Genomic DNA, 27,424 nt, shown 5'->3' on the forward strand with positions numbered 1-27,424 from the left:
AACAGAAAAAGAGAGAGAGAACGGAGGCTGCTTAGCCAGAGCCCAGTCTTGTCCCGCTAATCGAATTATCATTAATTATGATACCGTGCGCGAGAAAGAAGAAAAGGTAAAAAGCGAGCTCGGCCTCTGCTAATAAGTATGATGGAAAGAAGGGAAGAATGAAGAGAGAACGGGCCGAAAAAAGAGATAGATGGAAGCGGCTTTAAGTCAGTCGCTTCTTAAGAACTGAATTGACGTGTCTACTAATGGATCGCGCCTGCCCCATCTACTTTCTTCTTCAACCTCTTTTTCGTCTTCTTCCTTCCACCTTATCTTTTTCTTCTGCGGCGTCTTCTTCTTCTTATCCTTGGCCCTCGTGTACCGCCACTATTACTCTGGTAGCAAGGGGACCTGTTATACTACCGGTTGAAACTGAAAAATTGGTGGAATTCAAGGTTGCAAATTTTGTGATATAAGGAGAGGTGATATGACAGGGTGAATATAATGGGAATTCAAGGTGGCGAATGTTGTGGGAAATACTACACGTGGCGAATACCGTGCGTTGTAAATAGAACACATGGTGAATACTAGGCGTAGTAAATTCTACGCGTGGTGAATTCTACGTATGGTGAATTCTACGCGTGGTAAATTCTACGCGTGGTGAACTCTACGTGTGGTAAATTCTACGCGTGGTACATTCTACGCGTGGTGAATTCTACGCGTGGTAAATTCTACGCATGGTAATTTCTACGCGTGGTACATTCTACGTGTGGTGAATTCTACGCGTGGTAAATTCTACGCATGGTAATTTCTACGCGTAATGAATTCTAAGCTTGGTAAATTCTACGCGTGGTAAATTCTATGCGTGGTGAACTCTACTCGTGGTGGATTCCACACATAGTAATTCTACGTGTGATAAGTACAACACGTGGTTAGTGCAACGCGTAGCAAATTCCATGCGTCGTAAGTATGCGTAGCGAAGCATGGTGAATTCAACGCGTGGCAATTCTACGCATGGTAAATACAACTCATAAATACACCACGTTTTATAATCTAACGCTTGAATATTTAACATGTAGTTATCCAATGCTTGGTGATTCAACGAGTACATATCCAACGCGTGGTAATTTAACGCGTACATATCGAACGCGTAAATATCTAAAGCGTAGTTATCTTTCGCGTACTAATCTAACACGTGAGAATCAAACAGGTAGATATCCAACGTGTAATAATCTACCACATCGATATCCACCTAGAAAAATGAAACTTCCTGTAAAATATCATTGCCGTATCGTCGTGTAATTATCGTCGCATAGGCAAAATTTCGCGTTGGAGGATACGTGAACGTAATTCGAAATGACAAGCCGAGATAAATCGGTCGGATAAGAGAATCGAGGGCGTAAAAGAGAGGTGGCGAGAAGAAAGAAAAAGGAGAAAATTGCCGGTAAGAGAAACGGTGAAGTGTGCCGCAATCAATCTTACCTTGTACGCGAGCCAGAAGATTAATGCACTTTCAAATTTCATTAATTCTTCGCTGCATAATGAAACACGGGGCGAACGAATAACTTTCCTTAACGCCGCGATAATGCCGCGGAGACCACGCACCGTAATTGCATCAATTCGTTCGGTAATTCGCACAATTATCCTTTCTGATTTTCCGGCCTGCAACAAGCTAACTGCTCGAGAGCACGCTTCCAATTAATCACACGCGGACCACGCAAGTCTCCCGCGTAATTAAAGTATGTCGTTTCGTCGAGTCAAGACAATTAATCGGTTGTCTTTGCTATTGATCTGCTTTAAGAGTGCACCTGCTACTTGCAGCTTCATTTCTCTGACGATCTTCATTCAGTGGAATGTACTTTCTGTGCAGTTTTTCTTTATGAATAATTCTGATTAGAATTAGAATTATTCTGATATTTTTTCTACTTGAAAATTATTTTTTAACTTGTATATATTCTAAAACATATTCTGTTATATTATTAGCTTAAAAAGCAGAAAGTAAGCTGGTGAAATAAATCAAAACTCATTATAAAATTGATCATATGTATTATAATTATGAGTCATGCCACAACAGTTAAGGGTTAATATGGAACGAATATGTTTATTTAAAAAAATTATAACAGCGTTTAATTTTCATGTAAAATCCTGTACATACAAATTTCTCTTCTAAATAAAATATAAATATCTACAGAAAATGTATTACGAAATAATATTGTACATATGAATATGTAAATGTAAGTTGTCGAATTCGACGTGTGGTGGATTCTACGAGTGGTAAATTCCACGCGTGGTGAATTCTATGCGTTGTGAATACTATGCGTGGTGAATTCTACGCGTGATGAATTCCACGCGTGGCGAATTCTACGAGTGGTAAATTCCACGCGTGGCGAATTCTATGTGTGGTGAATTCTACGCGTGGTGAATTCTACGCGTAGGGAATTCTAAGCGTTGTGGATTCTACGCGTGATGAATTCTACTCGTGGTAAATTCTACGCGCTGTGAATTTTACGCGTAGGGAATTCTAAGCGTTGTGAATTCTATGCGTGGTAACTTCTACGCGTGGTAAATTCCACGCGTGGTAAATTCTACGCGTGGTAAATTCCACGCGTGGTAAATTCTACGCGTGGTAAATTTCACGCGTGGTAAATTCTACGCGTAGTAAATTCCACGCGTGGTACATTCTACGCGTGGAGAATTTTACGCGTATGGAATTGTAAGCGTTGTGGATTCTACGCGTGGAGAATTCTATGCGTGATGAATTCTACTCGTGGTAAATTCTACGCGCTGTGAATTTTACGCGTGGTGAATTTTACGCGTAAGGAATTCTAAGCGTTGTGAATTCTACGCGTGGTAACTTCTACGCGTGGTAAATTTTACGCGTAGGGAATTCTACGTGTGGTGAAGAGTTGTATTTGCGAAGAGTCGTATTCGAAGGGTCATAAGGAATGTAAAATTTACAATTGTCTATCGATTGGATGTTCGATGGTGAGAGCGTAGAATCGAAAAACGAGCTATCCAGGCAATAAATGGGTATGAAATTACACGTAATTGCCCGTGCCTTCCTCCCCCTTCGCGCTACATTGCCGCTGTCACGCGATCGAAATTACTCCCCCTAACAAAGCACTTTTACCTGCGGCGTTTCAGAACGTCGCGACGCCGTTACATATATCCCGACCGCTTTAATTCTGTCCTTCCTTTCAATGGGAATATTTTCTGCCCATTAATCGTTCATCCTCTCGCGTCCCTGTTTACATTCTCCTTCGTCCGCCGTACTTTCGGTCGGTTTCGCAGCTGCGTCAAGATAATATTTTTAATTGGAACGAAAAATTAATTAACTAGGGAAATGGTCGTTATCGATTGTTCTTACGACGAACGAGACTCGCATCTAGTTGAAACTATGATTTCCTGTGGAAACAGGATATCCACGTGAATATCTGATGGGAACATCTCTACTCTATTAATTATTCGCGCTTCTTTACTTCCAGTTGTTATAAGAGCGGATTAAGGCTTTTTATTTAATCGCGGCGCTTAGCTGCTTTTTATGGGAGATCGATCGATAATGACGGACAGCTTGAAGTTGAGTGCTTCGTTAATTCGGACGTGGTGAGAAATTAATTGTTTTTGAGATTTGGAAGGGAGGGAATATTGGGGAATATTGAGGATATATGGGATTTGGGAATTTTTGGGGTGGATAGTTTGAGGGTTCTGAAATTTGCAAATTTCGGGATTTAGGAAGTGGGGATTTAGGTAATGGGAATTTAGGAAGTGGGAATTTGGGATTTGGGGCTTTAGGATTTGGGGATTTAGGAGTTTGGGAATTTAGGAGATTGGGAATTTAGGAGTTTGGGAATTTAGGAGATTGGGAATTTAGGAGTTTGGGAATTTAGGAGTTTGGGAATTTAGGAGATTGGGAATTTAGGATTTGGTGAAGCTAGGGATTTGGGAATTTGCGAGTTTGGGAATTTAGGGATTTGAAAATTTGCGAGTTTGGGAATTTAGGGATTTGGGAATTTAGGGATTTGAGAATTTGCGAGTTTGGGAATTTAGGGATTTGGGAATTTAGAACGTAGGAATTTAAGAAGTGAAAATTTAGGAATTTGGGTATTTAGGAAGTGGGAATTTAGGAATTTGGGAATTTGGATACTGGGCAATTTAGAAATTTGGGAATTTAGGAAGTGGAAATTTAATAAGTGAGAATTTAAAAAGTGGGGATTTAGGAAGTGGAAATTTAGTTAGTGAAAATTTAGAAAATACAGATTTAGGAAGAAAAAATTTAAGAAGTGGAAATTTCTGAAGTAGGGATTTACTCAACGAGAATTTACGAAACAGGAATTTAGAAGATGCAGATCCAATTTCAAAAAATACCCCGAATCTCTCTAACAATTGAACAGTCTCCCAGTTCTATCATTCATCAAATGATAGATTCTCCATGCGATTTCCGTACAACCACGAAATTCTGTTCTTTTTCTGAATCGTTAAGCGAGACGGTCGGACGTAGACGAGTCACGAAGACAGGAACGAGACGAGGGAGCGAGCGAGATACGCGCCGATTTAACCGAATTACCGTTGGATCAAAGCTCGCGAGTGGTAATTGGCGCACAGGTGTCGTCGATCAATCGTACACCGTCCGTCAGGGAAGCTATTTCGCTCGGATACCGAAACGTTTCGTGATCGATCGTGCGAGCAGACGGGCTCCGTGCCTGGACGAATCCAATGAGACACATCATCGAGCGACGATACGGAGACAGACAGAACTGATAAAAGGGATGAGGAACGGGATGGAAAGGAAGAGGAAACTCCGCGTCGGATACCCTGTGATTTCGGCGACTACATTTCTAGCAATAGTGGTAGCAATTTGTGTATGATTCATACAGAGAAACAATTTCAAAATTTTATCGGTCTCGTACATGTATATCTTATGTATATCATAACATGTATATCTTCGTCTCAAGGCTGGAATAAATGGGGCTACATCATTTTATTAAATTTTGATATATGGTGCACTTGGAGCTTAAGAAATTTGTAATGGACCTTGAAATTGATGTGCAACTACTTTGTGATGATTTCATGTCACGAGGTCGAGTTTAATGTAATTGTTGATGTCATGACTGTTTGGATCAGCCATTTTGTACTAAGAATGCTGATGACTGATTTCTGCAGTAATTTTTATTAAACTTCAAGCTGTAATAGGTTTCCAATAATTTTGTCATCAAACCATGTATGAGTATACTGATATATTTATTTTGTATTGAGAATATGAATAAGTGATTCATACATTAAAGCAATTTATGAATTCATATAAAATAAGTATTACTTTGCTCAAATTCTGTCATCATGTAACATTGAATATTTTAAATCCTCCATTGTCCATAACTAACATAACAATTTTACATTAAGAACAAACATTAACAATTAAAAAAAAGTTTCAACACACAACACTTGACAGTAGAATAACAAACAGTAAAAATTCGTGACCATAATAGCAGTTGTAATCAAAATTACATGCAACTCGATTGCACCGCAATAAGAAAATATCAAGAAAATTGCAGAGCAGCAATCGCAAATGTATTCGTGATTTGTGTAAAATTGATAATTGTTGTACAGAAGGGTTTATTTGAGTACCGCGTTATCTCGATAACAGAGGAACAGCGAAGAATGAAATTACAACGTTCCGATTCGAGACAGCCAATCATAAAAATTGAAAATGGTAAGATGTGAAGGAGAAAGACTATTGCGGAGCAGGTCGACTCGAATCGAAACGCGAGAATTTGTATTCGTGCCAGCGACGTCGATGGAGAGATTGTAATAAGCCTTGCATGTTAGAGAACAATTAAATTATTAGTAGGTACATTGTGCACGATGGGGTGCTCTGTTGCGTGGCGCACTCTCTGCTTCCGGCTTGCTTTCCAAGCTTGCTGACGATCGCGAAACATTCAATTTCATTCGCATGGCCACGTGTTGTACCTGCACACTTTATTGAAAAAGACGTTTCGCATCAGCCGAAACACACATTGATACTAAGCAGAAATATATGATAGTTATATGACACATAGGTGATCGCATTGATGTTGTATCGCCGCACGTTATATTGCAATTTTCTGGATGACTTGATTGTAAAATTTTAGGGGACGTGATATTGAAATTTTTGGTTTGCCCAAAATGGGGTTTTGGGGATTTGGTGAATTATGAATTTGGGAATTTTGGAATCTAGGGATTTTTTAATGTGGCCAATTTAGAATCTAGGGATTTTTGGATGTGGGAATTTTGGAATTTAGGGATTTTTGGATGTGGGAATTTTGGATGTTAGGGATTTTCGAATCTAGTGATTTTTGGATGTGGGGATTTTAGACTCTAGGGATTTTTGGCAATAAGAATTTTGGAATTTAGGGATTTTTGGATGTGGGAATTTTGGAATTTAGGGATTTTCGAATCTAGGGATTTTTGGATGTGTATATTTTGGAATTTAGGGATTTTTGGATCTGAGGATTTCGGAATCTAGGGATTTCTGAATCTGGGAATTTTTGGATCTAGGGTTTTGAGGAATTGGAAATCTAAAAATTTGGCGATCTAGGGATTTGAAGATTGTAGGAATTTGGGGATCTAGGGATTTCAAGATGCGGGAATTTGGGTATCTGGGGATTTTGTAGATTCGGTAATTTGAAAACTTGGGAATTTGAAAATTTCAAAATTTCAAAATTTCAAAATTCGGAAATTTGCGAATTTGAAAGTTTGAGAATTCAGAAATTCGAGAATTCGTAAATTTGAAAATTCTGGAAATCGGGAATTCAAAAATTTGCAAATCCGAAAATTTGAAAAGTAGAAACTTTCTAATACAAAAAATCCTACGTTCTTAACTCCATAAACTAATCCTTTTGAATAATCCAACACTAATTACCATCTTACTTAATTACGTCACGGACAGAAAAGAGATCGACCGAAGAAATCATTGATTCTACAGCGCCTTTAAACTCTTTTTTAGTACGACAGAAGAGGGTATTCACGGATGAGAACACACAACAGCAATCGACCGTCGCACGATGAAGTCAGAGATATCCCAATAAAGGCTGCACGCCACCGAACAATTAAATTATTAAGTAGTAACGATAACGAGGGGCAGCCGTGTTGATTACTATTATAATGAAGCCGAAGCACTGACAAGAATCTCGATCCGTTCGCAGGCAACGCAAGTCAAATACAACGTTTCATTTTTTTTCTATTTCGCTTGGAAAATTCTTGGTTAAGAAGCGGATTATGTTCACGAGAACACGGCAAGTTGCATGACACAAACTTCAGGGATTAATTGCTCTTTGACAGAATTGAGACCTCATTTTCTTGCTGAAACTTTGTCAGAAAGTGGTGAACTTGTTGTGCCGGAGAATTCGTTAATAAACAATTTTAATTACTTTTAAGGTACTTGCTTTCTCATCGAAAACGTTTGCCCGATCAGTTAACGTGAAATGTGCTCGATCAGTTACGGAGGTACGTCAGTTTAGCGAGACGTGTACTCGATCAGTTCAGATATTCTCGATCAATTAACGAAACAGGTGCTGCAACATCATATAAAGTTGTATTTACTGATGGACTGTTATAAAACAAAACTTCAATTATATTAAAAAAGAACCACCTGCAAGTCATTGACGATGCTGTTAAATGTGCTGTTCTAAAATATGTGACATTCGAAAAGTTCAGCCGTAAGTAGCAACAAGTTGAATTCTTTTATTCAATGAATGAAAAATGAAACAAATCAGACGAAGAAGAATGAAGAAGAATGAAAAAGAATGTCTTAGTCATGAATTATAGTTGAAACATCGGTTCGCCACTTCAGTTCAATTAGACAGAGGTGGTGCACCCCTCGACTCAGTTAACAATTTCTAACTCCGGTATCGTTTCAATTAACGCACCTCGAGATGATTACCGGTACGTTGACCCGTTTAGATGGAAATTTTATCCCCGTTGCAAGAACTTGATGACAGCTTAAGAGCCTTTTGCCGAGGCGTTCTTAAGGCTCGCTGCGCGCTTTCTCTCTCGCTCTCCGCTCGTTCTCACCACCGCTTTGACAATTTAATAATTCGATACCGGGTACGCGAATAATCGACGAACCTGATACTCTCCTCTTGCCGATCGGGGAATCGGCGTTTTCTCTCCAACCTTCCGGTTTCTCGCGCCAATAAAATTCATCAGATTAAACGCGTCGAATGATCGCAAGAAAAATGATTATCCGATAAAGCCGGCCATTGCACGCAATATCTCGTCCAGTGATTTCATGACTGCATGATTAAATTAATGACTCCGATTCGATGCCGATAACGTCCGTCATTTGATCGCCGAAGAATGAAATAGGATCACGAACTCCGTGGGTGAGCGTTCTCCAATTTTTCAAATCGCTGCCTGATGTTTCGTCTCGTTGTTTTAATGTTTAAACGTACTTTATTGAGTTACCTTTCACGCTGGATGCGCCACGAAGAACCTCTGTTGCACGCCGCGCAATAAAAAGTAAACCTGATTTACGCTTTTGTAACATGTTATCATTTTTCGCGTTACCGTTAATAAATCAAATTGATGAACTTCACCCACGTTCTTACTGCTCTTTTTATCACGGTGCATCGTGTGCTTTGAAAAACTGGTTAACAAGCTTTAACTCGGACAATTTTCTGTTTATGGAGTGAAAAGCAGGTGTATTGGCATATTTTTGTGAAATCCATCAGTAAATTGAAATTCTATCTTCTTTTTATATTATTGGGTTGACAAATTACTGAAGGTGTAGCAAGAAGGGTTTTATTGTGAGAGTTGTTACAGAGTCTCGTTATATGGCCCTAAGGGTCATCAACATTGAAAACTATGATTTCTATATGCACAATATACATGGTACCTTGAAATTGACCTTGTCAATTTTGCAAGAATGGTCGAATTAACAAAACAGAGATTTCTAAGGGCACTGGTTGACCGATACGCTGAAAAACCGGATAACGCTGTCGGGTGGAAACACTTTTCGTGGATCGATACGTTGCGTCGGATTAAAGAGTGCGACAGGTGACAGTGGCTTTTACGAAGAAATTTCCGTCGAAACTTTGTGCCGCGCAAAGTGGCCATTGCGTTTCGTTCCGGAGATAAAAACCGTGGAGCGAGGGACAGGGAGGAACGAGCAGAAGGAGCCCGAAGAGACAGGAGAAAATAAAGATCAGAGAAAACGAGCGAGAAAAAGGAGAGAACGAAAGAATTCAGTGAGCGGGAGAGAAAGAGAGAAAGGTGCACCGGTGACGGTCCACGAGAAGACAAATTCTGTAATCCTCTTTGGTCGGCGAGCTAAGCCCTCTGTGTGACGGCGTATCGTCTTCTTTCTCTTATTTCCTCCTCTCGTTTTGCCTTTCCTTCTCTCACCCCTGTCCTCCTACGCCGATCAAGGAAATTCGATTTCGAATCGACAGCCGTGCTTAAGTATAAACGACGATGCGACATCGAACAACGTTGAAAAAAATGAGAGACAAGAATTCACGGATCAGGCTCGGGATCTCTTTTTACCAGGAAAAGGAATCGTTCATTGGGGATCGTTATTTATACCTGTTTCATTTAATACCTGGAAAATTGCCGGTGTTAATTATTTAATTAGCGTTCAAGGGAATTAATGTGAGAACTGTATATCTAACAAATGGGTTCATTTTAAATTATCTTTGAGACTTGCATTTTTATACGGTGTACTATCAAGCTTACGGTGCACTATCGTTCTTATTACGCTACGATTCGTATCATAATGCGCTGTATTACCTTGTTGCTATTACCAATTACTATTTACGGAACCTCCACGCGCCATGTTACCACGTGCTGAATTAGTACGCATCGAATTACCATGCGTTGAGTTACTACGCGCCGAATTTACCACGCGTCAAATTATTACGCATGGAGTTACCACGCGCACAATTACTACGCATGGAGTTACCACGCGCCGAATTACTGCGCATTGAGTTCCCACGCGCCGAATTTACCACGCATCGAATTACTGCACATGATGGTACCAAGCGCCGAATTACTGCGCATTGAGTTTCCACGCGTTGAGTTACTGCGCGCCGAATTACTGCGCATTGAGTTCCCACGCGCCGAATTACTGCGCATGGAGGTACCACGCGTCGAATTACTGCGCATGGAGGTACCACGCGCCGAATTACTGCGCATTGAGTTTCCACGTGCCGAATTTATCACGCATCGAATTACTGCACATGATGGTACCACGCGCCGAATTACTGCGCATTGAGTTTCCACGCGCCGAATTACTATGCGTTGAGTTACTACGCGCCGAATTACCACGCGTTGAGTTGCAATGCGTCGAATTACTGCGCATTGAAGTACCACGCGCCGAATTCCTGCGCATTGAATCCCTACGCATCGAATTACCACGCGTTGGTTTACAATGCCTTGAATTTGCATGCGTGGAATTATCACACGCTGTACCACACGCTACAGCATCTCTCCCTAAATATCTCACAATAATTAACTGCCACCTTCAAAATATCGAAATCCCTAAAGATTCTGCATCCATCCCTCGCCTTAAACTCTACATTGCCAGAGTATACGTAAACACCACCATCAGAAATATTATCGAAATCCATTGTTAATCGATTAACAGCAATCATGTAGAAGTTGAAGAAGAAACAAGCTAAGGCTCATCGGTATTTCGTATTCAAGGGAGAAACAAGATGGTATCGCGTGATTATGAAGCGGTTCTAGTCCATTTCAGCTACTTAAAAGATTGACACGGAAAGATAGTATAATGGACGAAGCGGTCGAGAAGCAATCGTAGCCTCCTCCTGAATCGGGCACCGGCTCTAATGGGCCAACACTGATCACTGATAAATTTCAAAACGCCACGGGCCACCTTTCGATTCTTCTGCCCCGGGATCTTACCAGAGAATCGATTAAGGAAGATAATAAACTCGTGTTAATGTATTTGTCTGCTGTGAGGTCGCGGGTATCCATGCAATACCGGGTATAAATAACCCTTTTCATTCTCCTATAAACACGATTCTTTAGAAACCCGTAAAAATTGTTAATCTGTATTTCTGCTGAAGGTGTTAACTGCTAATTGAAGTCCATTTTCATAATTTTTGAAGGTCGACTAAAAATGTACCTCGATTCCAAATTTTTATGGGTACGTTATGTTAGATAAGGTTAGGTTAGGTTAGGTTAAAATTTTCTCATTGATTTAACAATTTTAAGTTCAGAGAATTACAAAGTTAAAAATTGTCAATTTTCGACATCTTTAAATTTGGGACTTTGAAGATGAAAGTTTTATTTATTATTGAAATTGTTATAAGTATTTATAATTTGTGAATATGAACGAAAATTAAAGTGGTTGATGATCAGAATTTCGGTTTACCTACGGTATCGTTGTTGGTCTAATAGAGTATGATTTTAGCCGACATTAGCGGCGAAAGGGTTAAATCCTCGAAAATTCGAGCCACTTCGAACGATACACAGGGTGCTCTTGATACAACTTGGTGCAACGGAGAGGAACAACAGCGACGGCGCATCGGCTCTCCGCACCTGCACCTCGTGGAATTTAATCACTGATAATTACTCTGTCCGACCGAAACCAATTATTGCGCAGACGTACCCACACACGCGTTTACACCGCCCCGGTTGTGTTCACCTTGCGTACAGAAGTCTCTGTGTCCTCCTATAGATATATTACTTGTCCACGTTAATTTCCTCTTAAACGCCAGCGACTTCGAGTTTATCATTCTCCGACACACCAACAAAAATTTAATAGTTTCTCTTTTCTTACCCAATACATATACATTGATATGATGAATTTATTGTTATACAACTCCTTGTATAAATATGGAAGATACGGAAGTTTGATAATTTTAAAATGAAGGTTTAAATTTGAAAATTTTCAAGCTGTCTAAATTTGTAAATCTGACAATTAAGAACCTGAAAATGTCTAAATTTTTATGTACCACAACTTGAAACTTTATAAACCTAAAAATCTGTGAATTCAGCAATGAGTATATTTTTATAAGAAATTTAAAAGCGTCTGAAAATGTCTAATTATTCAATCTAAAAATTTAAGGGTTTGGAAATGTCTACAGAGGTTAAGAGCATAAAAGAGCTGTCCATGTGGAAGAACCTATATAAAAGAACAGCCATATAATGAGACCGTGCTATATATAACATTCGATGATAGCGATATGTCCACGGTTTTCGATCAATTAGTACCAGGAAATTTCTGACACGAACGTTGGAAAAGACGCAATGTATGCGCTCGTAATTTAATTTCAGCCGCTTGTCCATCACAGAGGCGGGAATTTCGGTTAGAAACCATCGTCGATCATTGCTTGTCCATCTTGTTAATCAAGTTGAATGAACGTTCCGTTCTGCAAGTTTTATAAAAATATCCGCGATGTATAATTATCGTGCTACCGATCGGAAGTTCATGCTAAATGAGTCAAACCATTCAACAGTCGAAACAACCATCAAAAGTCGAAGGTTCATCTCGCCATTATTTAGGCAAGTTTAAAGGAAGGAGGTAGTTGCATTCTGAACAGAAGTCCCTGTTAGGTGATTGCAGCCTGGAGGAAGGGTGTTCTCTGTCTGGTGAATGGGGTAGAAAGAGAGGGTTCGTAGGAGGACCTCGAGCGAAGGAGGACGATGGTGTTGGCACTCTCGGGGGCTATTATTGATTGTTGTTGATAATTAGCCGGTACAGGCGCGTCAATCACGAGGCAAGGCGAGGTTATTAGGCTGTTGGTTAGCACCGACCCGATGCCGCACATGCACACACGTAAGCGGGTTGTATACGTTGCATAGGTGTCGGTGTGCACCAACGAGCGTTCTCGTGTGTGTGTGTATACACGAGAACGCCGCCATTGAGCCACCCTATTACCCCCCCACAATTCGATCTAATGCGCTGCGCTGCGATGCGAGAGAAGGTTAATTATGCAGTTAATGAGAGCCTGAATATATATACCCCACAGGGTGTCGGGATGGGACGTCGAAAAGAGAATCACTTGGAGCTCGGACGAATTCGATTGTTGCGTTTGGTTATGGTCGAAGAACGCCGGAAAACGGGCCTCCATTTCCTTCCCGTTGCAAATTAATCACGTTAGAACGTGTGGACACGTATCGCTGCTTTATTCTGTGTAGATTCATGTTTCTTTTGAAAATATGAACCCTGTCAATACACACGCAAGGGGACGATTAGCGGCGGAATTGCTGGGGAAAATTGGGCCACGGCTTTTTGTTATTTTATAAGTACATATAATTTCGTATTATTCGCGCGAAAAAATTTAGCGCGTATAGCACACGCGAGGAATGGATTAGTACTTGCAGATTTTTGATTATTTGTTATTAGAATAAATCTGATTCGTTACGACGCCTCGTTATATCACCTGACGGCAACTTTCATATGACACAACCCTACCATAACACACAGTAATATATAACACTGACACATTAAATACGTATGAAATAATAAATTTCCGTTGAGTATTGAAAGATTACAGCTCCACTTGTTATATCAAGCATTATAAAGTGTATGATTAAGTACCAATATCTACGAGATATTGTGGATCAGTCCAATCCACAAAACAGAGTTCATACACCAACAAACTCTGTACATCAACAAAATTTTAATCACCCCAATATACAGGGCGTCTAAAAGTTAATGTAGGTCGCTGAAATGGTACTTGACGTGATTTTTAATAAGATCTCCCTTTGCAAAAATGGCGTTTGAAGCTTCGTTTTTGAATTATTAAGGCACGGACCAATCAGAGCGCGAGATTACGCGCAGACGCGAGAGCGACAACTTCGAGCCTAAAAAAAATTGTATTCCTTAATATAAATTGCTTGGAAATTACGGAGTGTGGAGTTATGGCGCGTGAAAATTACGGCGCGTAGAAATTTCGGCGCGTGCGATTATGGCGCGTAGAAATTTCGGCGCATGGGAATACGGCGCGTGGAAATACGGCGCGTGGAATTATGGCGCGTAGAAATTTCGGCGCGTGGAAATACGGCGCGTGGAATTACGGCGCGTGGGAATTACGTCGCGTGGAAATACAGTACGTGGAAATACAGCGCGTGGAAATTACGGAGCGTGGAATTATGGCGCGTGAAAATTACGGTGTGTGGAAATAGGGCGCGTGAAATTATGGCGCGTGAAAATTACAACGCGTGGAAATACGGCACGTAGAAATTACAGAGCGTGGAATGATGGCGCGTGGAAATACAGCGCATCGAAATTACGGAGCAAAAAATTATATTCCTTAATAATTCAAAAACGAAGCTTTAAACTCCATTTTTGCAGAGGTAAATCTTATTCAGAATCACGTCAGCTACATTTCAGGGACCAACACTAATTATGAGATACCCTATATAACCAATGAAAGTTCCCTCAATGGCGATATAGCGAAGATATATTTAAAAACGATAAAGATACACGCTAAAGAGTGATTAGCGAGAGCGTATCAAAAATTGTCAAAGAAAATATGTGGTAGTAGAGAGAATGTTCCCTGTGGTTCCACAGAATCAATTTCTTCCTCGATAACGGCGTTCGTGCTCCTGGATACTATAATAAGGACGGATAATGCGAGAGATGGCGGTAATTTGCAGTGAAAAGGAGCGTGTAATAGTTTGCCGGAAGTACATGGTACGCGGTTACGTGCTATAACTTGTTTAACGACAACGAAATGTCTCGTAAGACGCGAGCTACTTGTTGTTTAATAACGTTGCAACTAATTTTCTTGAACAATGCTTTCCCGAGGCAATTTACAAAATTTTCGTTCAAATAAAACGAGTAATTGCGTCCAAAGTTCGGTTTTTCCCTTTTTGCTGCTGGGCCGCCAATTTCCGGTGTGTTATGAGCAAATTGCAGCGATTTCTGCCATAAATGATTGTGCGTCGAATATTCTGTTTTTGAGTTTACGCTTTAAATTCTTTTTTATACGATTATTACACACTTTTATAACAAAACTTTTGACAAAATTTTTACAGCACTTTATGAAATTTTGTTTTAGAATGAAAATGTTAGAAATGTTTGAGAATTTGATTACTCTTCTGTAATTATAAATAAAACTTGAAACTTGTTAACAAATTAAGACAATTAAAGTATATTTCTTTCAACCTAAAATTTCTTAAAATTTTCATGTACTAAAAGAAGTAAAGATTAATAAAATGTAAATGAAATCTTAGGTTATTTAGATGGAAACAGATAAACAATCTTTTAATTGCGAATGTGTAAGGTTAATTAAAACCGTAATTCATAAGCAAATCTCGCGATAACTCAAGCATTATAAAATATCGTCAAACATCGTAAATTTTCCTTTTTCCAACTCGTTGCTCCTTTAGCGATAGCGCGTAACACAGCCACAATATGGTTGCTACTTTGTAAAATGGCAGATAAGCTTCGTTTCATTTAGCACGAGAGCTTACAAATATTTAATCAACGGTTACAATCTTCAACACGACATTCAGTATACACAAACACGCGTGTCAATGCATATTCGAGCTTTTCCAAGGCGATTACCTTTTTAAATTCTATCGCATTTAATTAACTGTTCAACGTCGATAAAGGAACAGGCAGAAATAAAATATTCCATCATTTTAATTCGTGCTTCAATTATGAATTTCTACAGGACAGATTTCAAATTATACATTGAACAAAAATCGATAATTAATTATTAAGATTCGGTAATATTGAACGCGTGTAATATTATGAGTTCGTTCGTGTTGCAATCGTTACAGTTGTAATGAATACGTCGTTGTGCATAATAGAGGCAATAATTACAAACCCGTGTAAATCAATAATAGCAAGTACGAAGTGTGCCATTGGAATTGAATAATACGAGGTAGAGGGTGGACCTTTGAATACTTTGCTTCGATGCAATTTTCGATAAATCGGTGCTCTATAGTTTTTGGTAAAAATGAAGTTTTTTTGGAGAACAAAATTGTGATATGTTCTTTTTAGAATTATTCTTTTGTGATTTCATGTTACATTTTCGTTTGATTTACAAATTTTAGAGAGCTTGTTTTCAAATTTTAGAATTTTTAAATTCAGTGATTCATGAATTCAGAAATTTAGAAATTGACGAATTTAGAAGTTGACAAATTGACAAATTGATAAATTGACAAATTGACAAATTGACAAATTGACAAATTGACAAATTGACAAATTGACAAATTGACAAATTGACAAATTGACAAATTAACAAATTGACAAATTTACAAACTGAAAAATTTACATAACTTCACAAATTTCCAAAAATTCACAAATTTCCAAAAATTCACAAATTTACATAAATTCACAAATTTACAAAAACTCACAAATTTACAAAAATTCATAAGTTTACAAAAATTCACAAATTTACATAAATTCAAAAATTTAAAAAAACTCACAAATTTACATAAATTCACAAACTTACAGAAATTCAGAAGTTTACAAAAATTCACAAATTTGCAAATTTACAAATGCTAAAATTTTCACACCCCCTAAATCCCATTCCCAAAATTTTCAAGTTTCTGAATTCTCACATTCCAAACTTATCACGTCTTCAAATTCTCACATTCTCAAATTCTCAAATTTCCAAATTCTCACACTCTCAAATTCTCAAATTTTCGAATTCCTCAATGCCTATATTCTCACACCCCCAAATTTTCAAACTTCCGAATTGTCACACCTCCAAATTATCACATCCCTAATTTCTTACACCCCCAAATTCTCAAAGTTTTTAATTCCTAAGCGCCCAAATTCTCACATTCCCAACTTCTCAAATCCCCAAATTCTCGAATTTTCAAATTCCTAATCACCCAAATCCCCACACCCCAAATTCTCAAATTTCCCAATTCCTAAACACCCAAATTTGTCTACCCTCCTTCCAGTTCCAAAACTCTGAAATTTCAGAATTCTCCCACCCCAAATTCTCACCCCTCTAAATTCTCCAACTTACCTCCCTCTAAATTTCCAATTTCCCAAAACAGAGCCCAACAAACTTCGTCCCTCATCAACAAAGAAATTGTTCGATCAGTTAGTTCGCAAGAGAAATTCGTGAATAAACGAAACAATCGGAAGGATGCACGCGATCGCGAAATTCAGCTCGTAGAACGGTGATGAGCGTTACAACACTTGTAATAGCTGGCATTATACGCGCATAATAGAGGTAATAGCTGGGACTGGATAAATCGATCACCATTACCGTACCTATTAACCGTAACGACCGTTTCCGAGGAGACCTGACCACTCCCGTGGGTTCCAGGTGAGAACAGCTGCAACTCCACCGGCGGCGGCAGCGACGAGGAAATCGGGACAGGCTGCGGGGACGATTTAAACGGGAATGGCGGCAAGAAGAAGCATCGCCGAAACAGGACGACCTTCACCACCTACCAGCTGCACGAGCTCGAGAGGGCCTTCGAGAAGTCTCATTATCCCGATGTGTACTCCAGGGAGGAGCTGGCTATGAAAGTCAATCTTCCGGAAGTTCGTGTTCAGGTGAGTTACTTTCTTTCATACAAGAAATTGTAATTCTTTCGATGTAACTTAATTTTTAATACTAAACGCACCTACATATAATGTGCACTTAATTTGAAATTAAACACGAAGTTAAAAAATAAATACATAGACGAGGAGATATAAATTTGTACACATATTTATTCTTTATTTTGATGAAGATCGATGCTGATTTCAAGGATGTACCTAAAGATGTAACCTAATTTTTAACACTAAACGTACCGATATATAATGTGCACTTAATTTGAAATTAAAAGTGAAGTTAAAAAATAAATAAACAAAGGACGAAACATAAATTAGTACACACATTTATTTTTTATCTTGATGAAAATCGATGATGATTGCAAGGAATGTAGTTTAGCAAAATGTGTACCTTATAATAAGAAACTTGTGAAGGGGTCATTTGGACAGTTTGGTAGTTTTAGTGTTGATATGTGCAACAGAGACATGTTAGAATATTATGTAACTTTTTATTAATATCTTCAACAGCAAAAATTAGTATCTTGAAAATATAACTATTTTTATGAAAAGAATACTCTTATTAAAATTCTTACTAAAATTGATATAGCAAGGCAGGTATAAGATTTGCAAACTCATAACTGAAACTTGATAACAAAGTTCTCGACTTCTTATGACTGATATCAATGTGATAATAAAAAATCAATATCATAGTAAAAAATTTATGATAAAAAATCCTAATAACTGTAAACCAGATGTGTCCATAAAACGTAAGTTGCTAAGAAAAATTTATATAAGATTTGCAAACTCATAATTGAAATTTAATAACAAAGTTCTCGACTTCTTATGACTGATATCAATGTGGTAATAAAACATCAATATCATAGTAAAAAATTTATGATAAAAAATGCTAATAACTGTAAACCAGATGTGTCCATAAAACGTAATTTGCTAAGGAAAATTTATATAAAATTTGCAAACTCATGAAACTCGATAAAAAATAAGTATTTTGAACCTCCTGTAACTTGATACCGTGTATATTAACCACATACACACGTATAGTCATGTTATCACTGACAGAGAGATTAATTGTTCAGAAATCTTGTCATATAAAAAATATCTAAGCCCGATGTCAGCTATTTATAACACAAATAAAAAATCAATATAATAATAAAAAGTGCTAATAACTGTAAACCAGATGTGTCTACATAAAACGTAATTTGCTGAGAAAAATTTATATAAAATTTGCAAACTCATGAAACTCGATAAAAAATACGTACTTTGAACCTCCTGTAACTTGATACCGTGTAAATTAACCATGTATATTAACCACATACACGTATAGTCATGTTATCGCTGACAGAGAAGTTAATTATTCAGAAATCTTGTCATATAAAAAATATCTAAGCCCGATGTCAGCTATTTATAACACTAACTAAGCTTATAGCTATTTACTAACCAAGAAAAGATAGTTTCATGAAATTCAAAAATTCGCGACGTTGTAAGCACTTTCTCTCAGTAATCGCAGATCTGTCCGATGGCAGATTAAGAAGAATAATTGCATAGAATCGCGTTGTTAATCGGTATGAAACGAAAGATCTCTTTCTCGCTGGCACGACGAATATTCATACATTTTTAAATAATCGCCCCGCCTCGCGGAGTCACGCAACTAACAACGTATTAACTCGTTAACCCTCACGACACCGGTGGCCGATTGTGTTACTCGAACGATTTTACCAACAAACGAACGGTACTTCTATATAATAACGCGACTTGCAGCGTTTATTAAAAGTCACTGTTGACGTAACGGACTAATCGAATTTCCGTCCATCGACTTTTATACGGACCGTAAAAATAACACCTCGGTCAACCTTTCGCAGGAGTAGAAATTGGGGAGTGGAAACAGACATAGAAGTGGCGATTTTTGTGGAATCGAAAATTCGATGCAGGAGGAAGAAAGGATGGATGTTTTTGAAATTTTTTAGTTTGGAGACTTTAGAGACTCCATTGTGCGATTTGGGAGGTTAGAAAATGGAGGTTAGGAATTTGGGAATTTAGGAAATTGGGGTTATGGATATTGAGAGATTAGGAATTCGGGGATGTAGGAATTTGGGGTTTAGGAATTGGGAGGTTAGGAATTTGGAGATGTAGGAAATTGGGGTTGTAGAAATTTTAGAGGTTAGGAATTCGAGGATGTGGGAATTGGGGTTGTAGAAATTTTGTTAAGTCGGAATTCGGGGATGTGGGAATTGGGATTGTAGAAATTTTGGAGGTCGGGAATTCGGGGATGTGAGAATTTGGAAATTTAGGAATTGGAAAAATTGCAAGCTTGGAAATTTAGAAATTCGGGGATTTAGATATTTGGAAGAGTGGAAATTCGGAATTTTAGAAATCTGGGGTTTGAGAAATTCGCAAATTCAGAAATCTGGAGGTCCAACAACTCGAAAACATGGAAACTCAGAAGCATAGAAATTCTAAAATTTAGAAATTCTGAAATTTAGAAATGTAAAAATTCAGACCCACAAAAAATTCCAAATTCTAAAATTTAAAAATCAGTAAATTTACAAACCCAAAAAACCACAAATTTAAAAATCTAAAATTAGGAAAAATTACCTAAAAAATTTCAAGAAAAAAAATTTTAAAACGTAAAAGTTTTGCAAAATGAAAAATTGAAAAGTTTCTGAAATCGGAAATTAGCGTTCTAGGTTATTAACGGTAATCGACGCGATTCGTCAACGCGATCTCTCGCAAATATATCTGTCTCTGTTTCCCTGTAGTTCTCTATCTCTATCGAATCGAGCGGACACGAGTGTCGTGCGCGGCCGACGAGCGGGCCGAGTTTAATGATAGCGTTTCCGTGCAAACAATCGGAACAGCAATCGCCGGCTGACGCTGGCCCCGTCGTATTAAACTAAATTAAATTAATTATGTGCGTGACAGCGATAAAAGCACGCAGTCGCATGCGACGACGCATCGATTAGGTTCCTAGGGGTACGCGTTTCGTGCGGTCTATGCGATATATTCTGTTCAACGAGGCCCAAATATTACCTTATGATCTTTAAAACACCTGCAATTTTAGTTGCCGATTTTTAAAATCAACTTTTGTTATGAAATTATATAGACAAGTTTCTATAGACAAACTAATATAGACAAGAAATGTTTGTTAACTGGGACAAGGAATGGGACAAGGAATGTTTATTAACCACAAGTACTATAAGCAACCCTTAAGTTATGAAGTTAAATATTCTTCTGTCAAGGTTCATAAATTCTGTATTGAAAATTAGATTGTGGTGTATGTTGTTGAAGAAATTCTTTAACTTAAGAAATTGTTCGTGACTTTGTCTAATAGTAGATAAGGGTTGAAGAACTCTTGAACTCTTTTCATGAGGACACCTCCTTTCAAAGTGATATGTAGATAGTACTAGTGTAACAATTAAAAGATTTCAGGTCGTCTATTTTTTAAATATTCGAAAAAACTTTTAAAAACTTGCTGCTAAATTTCTAGAAATATTTGAATAATTGGTACGTATAATTTGCGAATATTTTGATGGACCCATTAAAGACCTGTTCTGTAGTCTACCATTAAAAATTCATACAGTCAAAATTCATACTATCAGTCAATTCATACACTCATACAGTTGTTTCATGACCTGTAAACTTTTATGTGACCATAAGTTAAAAAAATATCAGTTTACTGAAGTCTCCCCATGCTAAACATAGAAGCTACCACAATCACCGATTAATAAGCAAAGAAACCCAGGCTCGTAATATCCAAGTGGATAAAGCGTGATCGCGTGAAAAAGGACGGCGGATAACGCAGCGGTGCTCCTCGTCCAGAGGAGAATCGCAATTAAAATTTTAAATTGCGTTTAAAACCTGCCGGTGCTGCCGACCCACCCCGTGCGCCACCCGCTCGTCCTTTTTTCAATTTTCTCCGGAGGGGTTTGCCGACCCGCCTCGCCTCTTTCTGTCTTACCGTCTCGTTCGTGCCGGTTGCCCCTTTCGTAGTTCGCCCGGTGTCGAGCTGAAAAGCGAACGAGGAGCCTGGAAGGTCGAAGAAGGGAACGTCGGTGCGCCCCTAAGGTACACCTAATCGCTTAAGCTTATTACGCGAGCAGACAAGGAATCAGTCGAAGCGTACGGGAGCGAAAAAGACAAACGGAACGATAAAACGGGACAAGCGGAGGAGAAAACGCTGGTTGGTTGTGATAGTAGGCGCAACGAAGAGGCGGACGCACGTTCGGTTTCATCATTTTTAATTGATAGCGCACGCCAATCCTATCTGTCGGATTTATTAGGCCGCTCGACGAGATGGTTTTGCGGAGGGGTGGAACAGAGGGGGGTGATAGCAAAGGGAAACGGAGCTTTTATTGGACAAACCGGGTTGTTCGGGTGGGCAGGGTGTCCCGGTCGGCGGTCACCCGATTGTGACCGGGGTAAAGCGCGTTTTCCAGATTTTCATGCATGCCTCCGCTCTCCGCGCATATACGGCAGATTGATTGCGGGGATTAACGCTGTTTTCTCGCGATAATTATCGTCCGCGTAGCGCGGAGATTTTATTGGACACACGATTCCGTTCCGCCTCGGCCGATATCGAAACGTCGAATTGCTTGTTAAGCTTGTTATTGTAACTGGCCGTCGTTAAAAAGCATTCTGAAACGCTTCATTCCACCGATGACGATTCACCTCATTCGAAAATTACACCGATAATACGTCTAGCGGTATCGATACGCAAGTTACATTTCGTACATTGATAAATTATCTGCAAACTAGTCACTTAACAATTTAACCTATCAATTAATAACAATCCAAGCTCTCAATTATATGTATTTTAATATACACTCTGTATATGTATTTTAATCGACACTCTTATATATTATCAAAACCCCATTTTTATCTGTCATTTATTTCTAATGCCTATTGTTTTAAAAATGTTCTCACAAGAACATTTAGAAGTGTTCTCACAAGAGGATTCATTCTAACTTCATACAGTTGTAGACTATATAAAAAATATAATTTTGTAAATTCATATCATGTAAAATAAATCAAGTACAATAAGGGATGAATATAACACGCATCAAGATTATATAAAAATTTATATAATTAATTTTGCTTAAAGATTAGTTCATCTGATTTATGGATGTTAATTCAAAGATGACTTCTACCGACTCATTAACGTTAACTGAAAGTTTTATTTAATTTAATAATAAAGATTAATTTAATTATTAAAAAAGATTAATTCAGCTAATTCATTAATTTCGAACGAAATTGGTAAATGTTATTTAACGACGAAATACAAAATGCAATTAGCAGTCGGTTATATGTGAACTGTTACAGGGTGTAGTTGAGCTATGACAAACTACATGGTGTAAAATCTTTGATCATGTAATCTGCAATGGAACACAGTCAGTAGGGTTAAAAAAGGCCATTCTACGAAAGAAACTGTCGTCTACGGGGGTTAAAGATCAAACAAGTTTGTTCTGTGAGGGGGCGAGGGCGAATTATTGTTTTAAACGAGGGGTAATTGTTCACCGGGTAGAATTTCATCAAGGTAGTTTGGTACGCGAGGAAATAGTTGAAGAACGACGCGTGTCTCTTGCCTTTGAAACGGTTTCCATGCCGACGTGACGGTAAATAACGCGCAACACCTTCCAAGTAGAAAGGCCACCCTTTATTTTCTACGCTCTTGCCCCCGGGAGCAAGATGATTTTCTTGCACGACGTTACTTAACGTTCGATTCGGCGGATAATTTCCGCGTTAGCGAAATATTTTCCCGGGGGCGTAGATCGGTGCCGATTTTCTTTGTAAATGGAACGAAAACAGGGAAGATCGCTTTTAAATTGCGCTCTGAAAAGCTTTCAGAAACGATTGCAGCTTCGATATTAGTTTTACGTCCCCTCCCCTACGGCGCGCGTCCCTGAACCATTGAAAATCGACCAGCGTATTTCTCTGGTCGTAGGTTTGAAATTCTTTCGTGGCCCGGTGTGCGCGAACGACGAAAAAAATTGTAATCGAATTGGTGTATTTTTCCAATTGGCAATCGTCGAGCTAGCGGACCGTCCGCGCGGAACGATGGCCATCGGCGGCCGTCTCTCTCGCCAAATTAGTTGGCCTACCGCGAAAAATCAATCTGCCCGCTTTTTTCCGCCCACCACGTCGTGCTTTCCGCCGATTGTCGATTCCATTCCCCGCACTCGCTGGCAAAATACCCGATTCGAGCTCCAGCCCGGACACGTGTGTCCTCTATTCCTTCGATAATGAATTTCCGTCGATTGATCGATTGACCCGCGTTAAATCCCTACAATTCCCCATTTTTACCTGTAATCAGCATTCCATTTACGCGCATTCTATTTATAATCATAAAATCATACACTTTTGCAAACCTAATAAATATAGGAATCTTGTTTAGTTTCTATGCAATCAGATGTTTATGCACATTACCTTTATGAGGAAATGATGAACATAAAATTCTATACATTGCGCGTGATCTGACAGTAATATTTTTACATTTACTGACAGAAAATTTTTAACATTTTCAACATCGCATGTATATACTATGTCGAAAAAGTTACAGAACTTTTTAAATTTAAGGAAAAATAGCGCCATCTATTAAAACAATATGTCATCTGAAAACAGTATACCTCCCCTACAAAACACAACATTCATTATTGGAATCGAGCAACGAATTGTAAACTTATAGCGTTTAATGCGACAGAACTTTTCGTCACCGTGTCATAAAATCACGGGCAAGCGCAACAAATTGCTAGCGTTGAATATTGCGAGGATCTTATCAAAACAGCCAGACGAAACTGTACATTCCTGGAACCAATTGTAACTAGTGATGAGACTTGCTGCTTCAAGTATGAACCTCGAACAAAGCGCCAAAGTGCTACGTGGAAATCTCCAGGCCCTCCAAAATCAAAGTTGCGATTCCAGAAGTCCCGAAAGAAGACAATGTTAATTTGCTTTTACGATTCTAAAGGAATTATACTTCGGGAATTCGTTCCACAGGGACAAAATGTTAATGGCGAATATTATCTGGGTGTTATGGAACATTTGTGAAAGAGGATCGTTCGTGTGAGGCCCGAATATCGAGCGCCGTGAAGTTGGTTTCTGTTGCATGATAACGCACCATGTGAACTGTCACTGTTCGTGAATTTTTGGCGAAAAAACAAGTCTGTTCCAACATCCTTCAAATTCTGACTTATCTCCATGTGATTACTTCCTTTTTCCAAAACTGAAATTAGCTATAAAAGGAACGTTTTATGACAGAGTTATTGTATTCACAATATTTCTTCCAACAGGACAATTAAATCGATACCCGTTTGACCGAATTAATTTTGATAAGTGATTCCAAGGAAACCCTTGCATCGATTTCGATTCTAACAAATCGTTGTTACCGTCAGTTTTTACAGCGAAGCTCGCGTGACGTTAAAGCGAAACTCACAGTCGACGATGTTCCCTAATGGTATAATATACGATAGTGAAATTTTCTTACCCCTCTCGTTAAGAATAACAAACGTGGATAATATAGAGCACGAAGTGTAAGTTCAACGTAAATTGTTTCCCTGTGAAAATCGAGTACCTCTAAAACTGTTACGAGTAGAGGAAACCATTTATCGAATATTTACTTCAATTTATATCTCAAGACATTTAATTTAAAACTCTTGCACTTATCATTTTTTATATAAGTACTTTTAAAGAATAATTTCAACTTTGTAATTTAGTTCGTAAATTTCTTTGTAAATTGCACTTTTCAGTCATTTAGGACTAATTCTTCAAAATTACTTGATACTTGATTTCATATAGGATTTGGAAGACTTGATACATAGGATACATAGGTTTGACATATGATTTCAAAGTTATTGAGTACAATACGATCTCCGATATTTTCCTGCGCTTGGGGCTCTGAGGGTGGAGCAAGAAATCACGAAGAACATTTGCTCCACGGTTAGTACTCTTGAATTTATTTAATACGGACAAGGTTCTTCTAGAAATACACAAGTGACAAGAAAATAGTACCTAAATATCTAAAAACATGTTTCCAAAAACATTTCTCCAATAATTTCTCCAATCTATTCAATTATCTCGTCCACAGCAATTATTAATCATCATGAAATACAAAAAAATGTCTGACAAACATATTCAGAAGTGCGTGAAGCATCGATGAAAGAGAGCGTCGAATTCGGCAAAACGGTAATTTCCAAAGAGAAAAGTATCGAATCGAAGGTGGAATAAGCGTGATGGCTGGTTCTTTGGGATCGATTTAGAGGGGCGCTTATCGGGCCGTTTAATTCGGTTTTATTAGGGGGGCAAATCGTGATCGTTAGCGCCGACACGAGGCCGGCACGAATCGCAGGTGACTGTCTGGGTTAGGCGCACCTATATCTACGGGGTGTCAAATTAGTCACGCACGCCGCCTACGCCCAGTCCCGGCGATCAACGCCCGGTAACCATGGCTACTGCCGCGAATTTCTCTACACGCTTCTGGCCGCTTCGCGATTGCGCACGCAATCCGGAAAAACGGAGAAATCAACGCAAACATACTCCCCGTAATACGCAATTAATTACTTGTTTAACACAAAATTGCAAAATTAAAACATTCATTCAGATCAAGTCAAATTCATTCTTAATCTTTTAAGTCTAATAGAAATTATCATCATTGACATTGTTGGTCATCTGCTACTTTGAGTTTGACGAAAAAAATATTTTTAATACATTTGAACTCTTAGGTTGATAGCAATCTGCAAAAGCCAAATATCTAAGCAGTGATATGATCAGACTTTTTCGTTGAATAGCGTTTGCAGATTGTTAGATGGATACCTGATACAGATTTGAAGTATCAATAAAATATAAGAATAGTAAAATTGTCAAGTATCGATAAAATTTTGTCAAGTAAAAATTTTGTAATCTACAGTAATTCGAAAATTTGATTAGAGTGGTTGTGTTGATTTTAAAAAGTACATTTTGAAATATAGTTTTGAAATTATAGCGCAATTTGAAGAATGTCACCCCTAGAGTAGAGTTGATGACCTCACCGATCGTTTCCCAATCTTGTAATATACCAATTACGCTAGCCGCGTGATTTTCATCGTACGCGCTGGTAATTGATGATTATTATGACACACGTGTTTTCCTATTTCGGTTGCTGCTGATAGAGAACGCTAATGGCACTACATCGTGTTTATAGTGAAAATCTGGCAGCGTCGTGTTTATTGCGACAACAAATTTTTAATTGTAAAGATGCAGTCAAGATGGATACATTTGGCGATGTGATAAAAATGTTCGGAAGTGAATTTTAAACTGAAAATTAATAAATATTTTATTGTCACGGACATATGTGTACGAATGAAATTTTTGAATCCTACCTACATTATGTTTTATCCACCAACACTCAAAAATTCAGAAAAGGGAATACTGTAATTAATCCAACAATAAAACAAGTACACCAAGATCTGAGAAAGCTAATAAATCTACTTTTATTCCGCGATTAAGTTATGTATTACTGGATTGACATAAGTTCCGAAGGGACATGTCCCTCAAGGTTGTATCCGAGCGTATTTGTACCCCCTCGTGGTCACTAGACCGAGAACCATAAGCTCGACCTCGCGATATTAATACTCATGCATAGCACCATAAAACTGTTTAGTGTAGGGCACATGAGAATTTTCACACCAGGTTGTATTACGACTAATGGCATCCATGTAAGTTGCTCGTTCACAGATATAAATCAAAATAACACCTTGATGAATGACGATTCTAAGGACGTAGAGACCTAAAGAGTGGAATTCTAAGAATGTGGAAATCTAAAGACGTAGGGATCTAAAAAGTGCAAATTTAAAAATGTGGAGATCTAAGGACGTAGAAATTTAAAGAGTGGAAATATAAGAACGTAGAAATCGGGCGACGAACCATGATCCTGAGGATTCAAGAACATTCGCGTTAGATTACTACGCGTGCTATTTCCACGCATTGGATTACTACGAGTGATATTTC

The 27,424-nt window shown here is 38.4% G+C and overlaps 1 protein-coding gene across 2 annotated transcripts in view; it reads left to right on the forward strand.

Moving 5' to 3' along the window:
• LOC100877257 (retinal homeobox protein Rx1) overlaps nucleotides 1-27,424 on the forward strand; it is a 53,151-nt gene that overhangs the window by 6,947 nt on the left and 18,780 nt on the right. For both annotated transcript variants that reach the window (XM_076535384.1, XM_003706386.3), the window contains exon 2: nucleotides 17,220-17,452. In XM_076535384.1, the coding sequence (XP_076391499.1) occupies nucleotides 17,220-17,452 (233 nt within the window). The remainder of the gene's footprint in view (nucleotides 1-17,219; nucleotides 17,453-27,424) is intronic.

This window comes from Megachile rotundata, chromosome 9 (genome assembly GCF_050947335.1).
Source record: "Megachile rotundata isolate GNS110a chromosome 9, iyMegRotu1, whole genome shotgun sequence".
Lineage (NCBI taxonomy): Eukaryota > Metazoa > Arthropoda > Insecta > Hymenoptera > Megachilidae > Megachile > Megachile rotundata.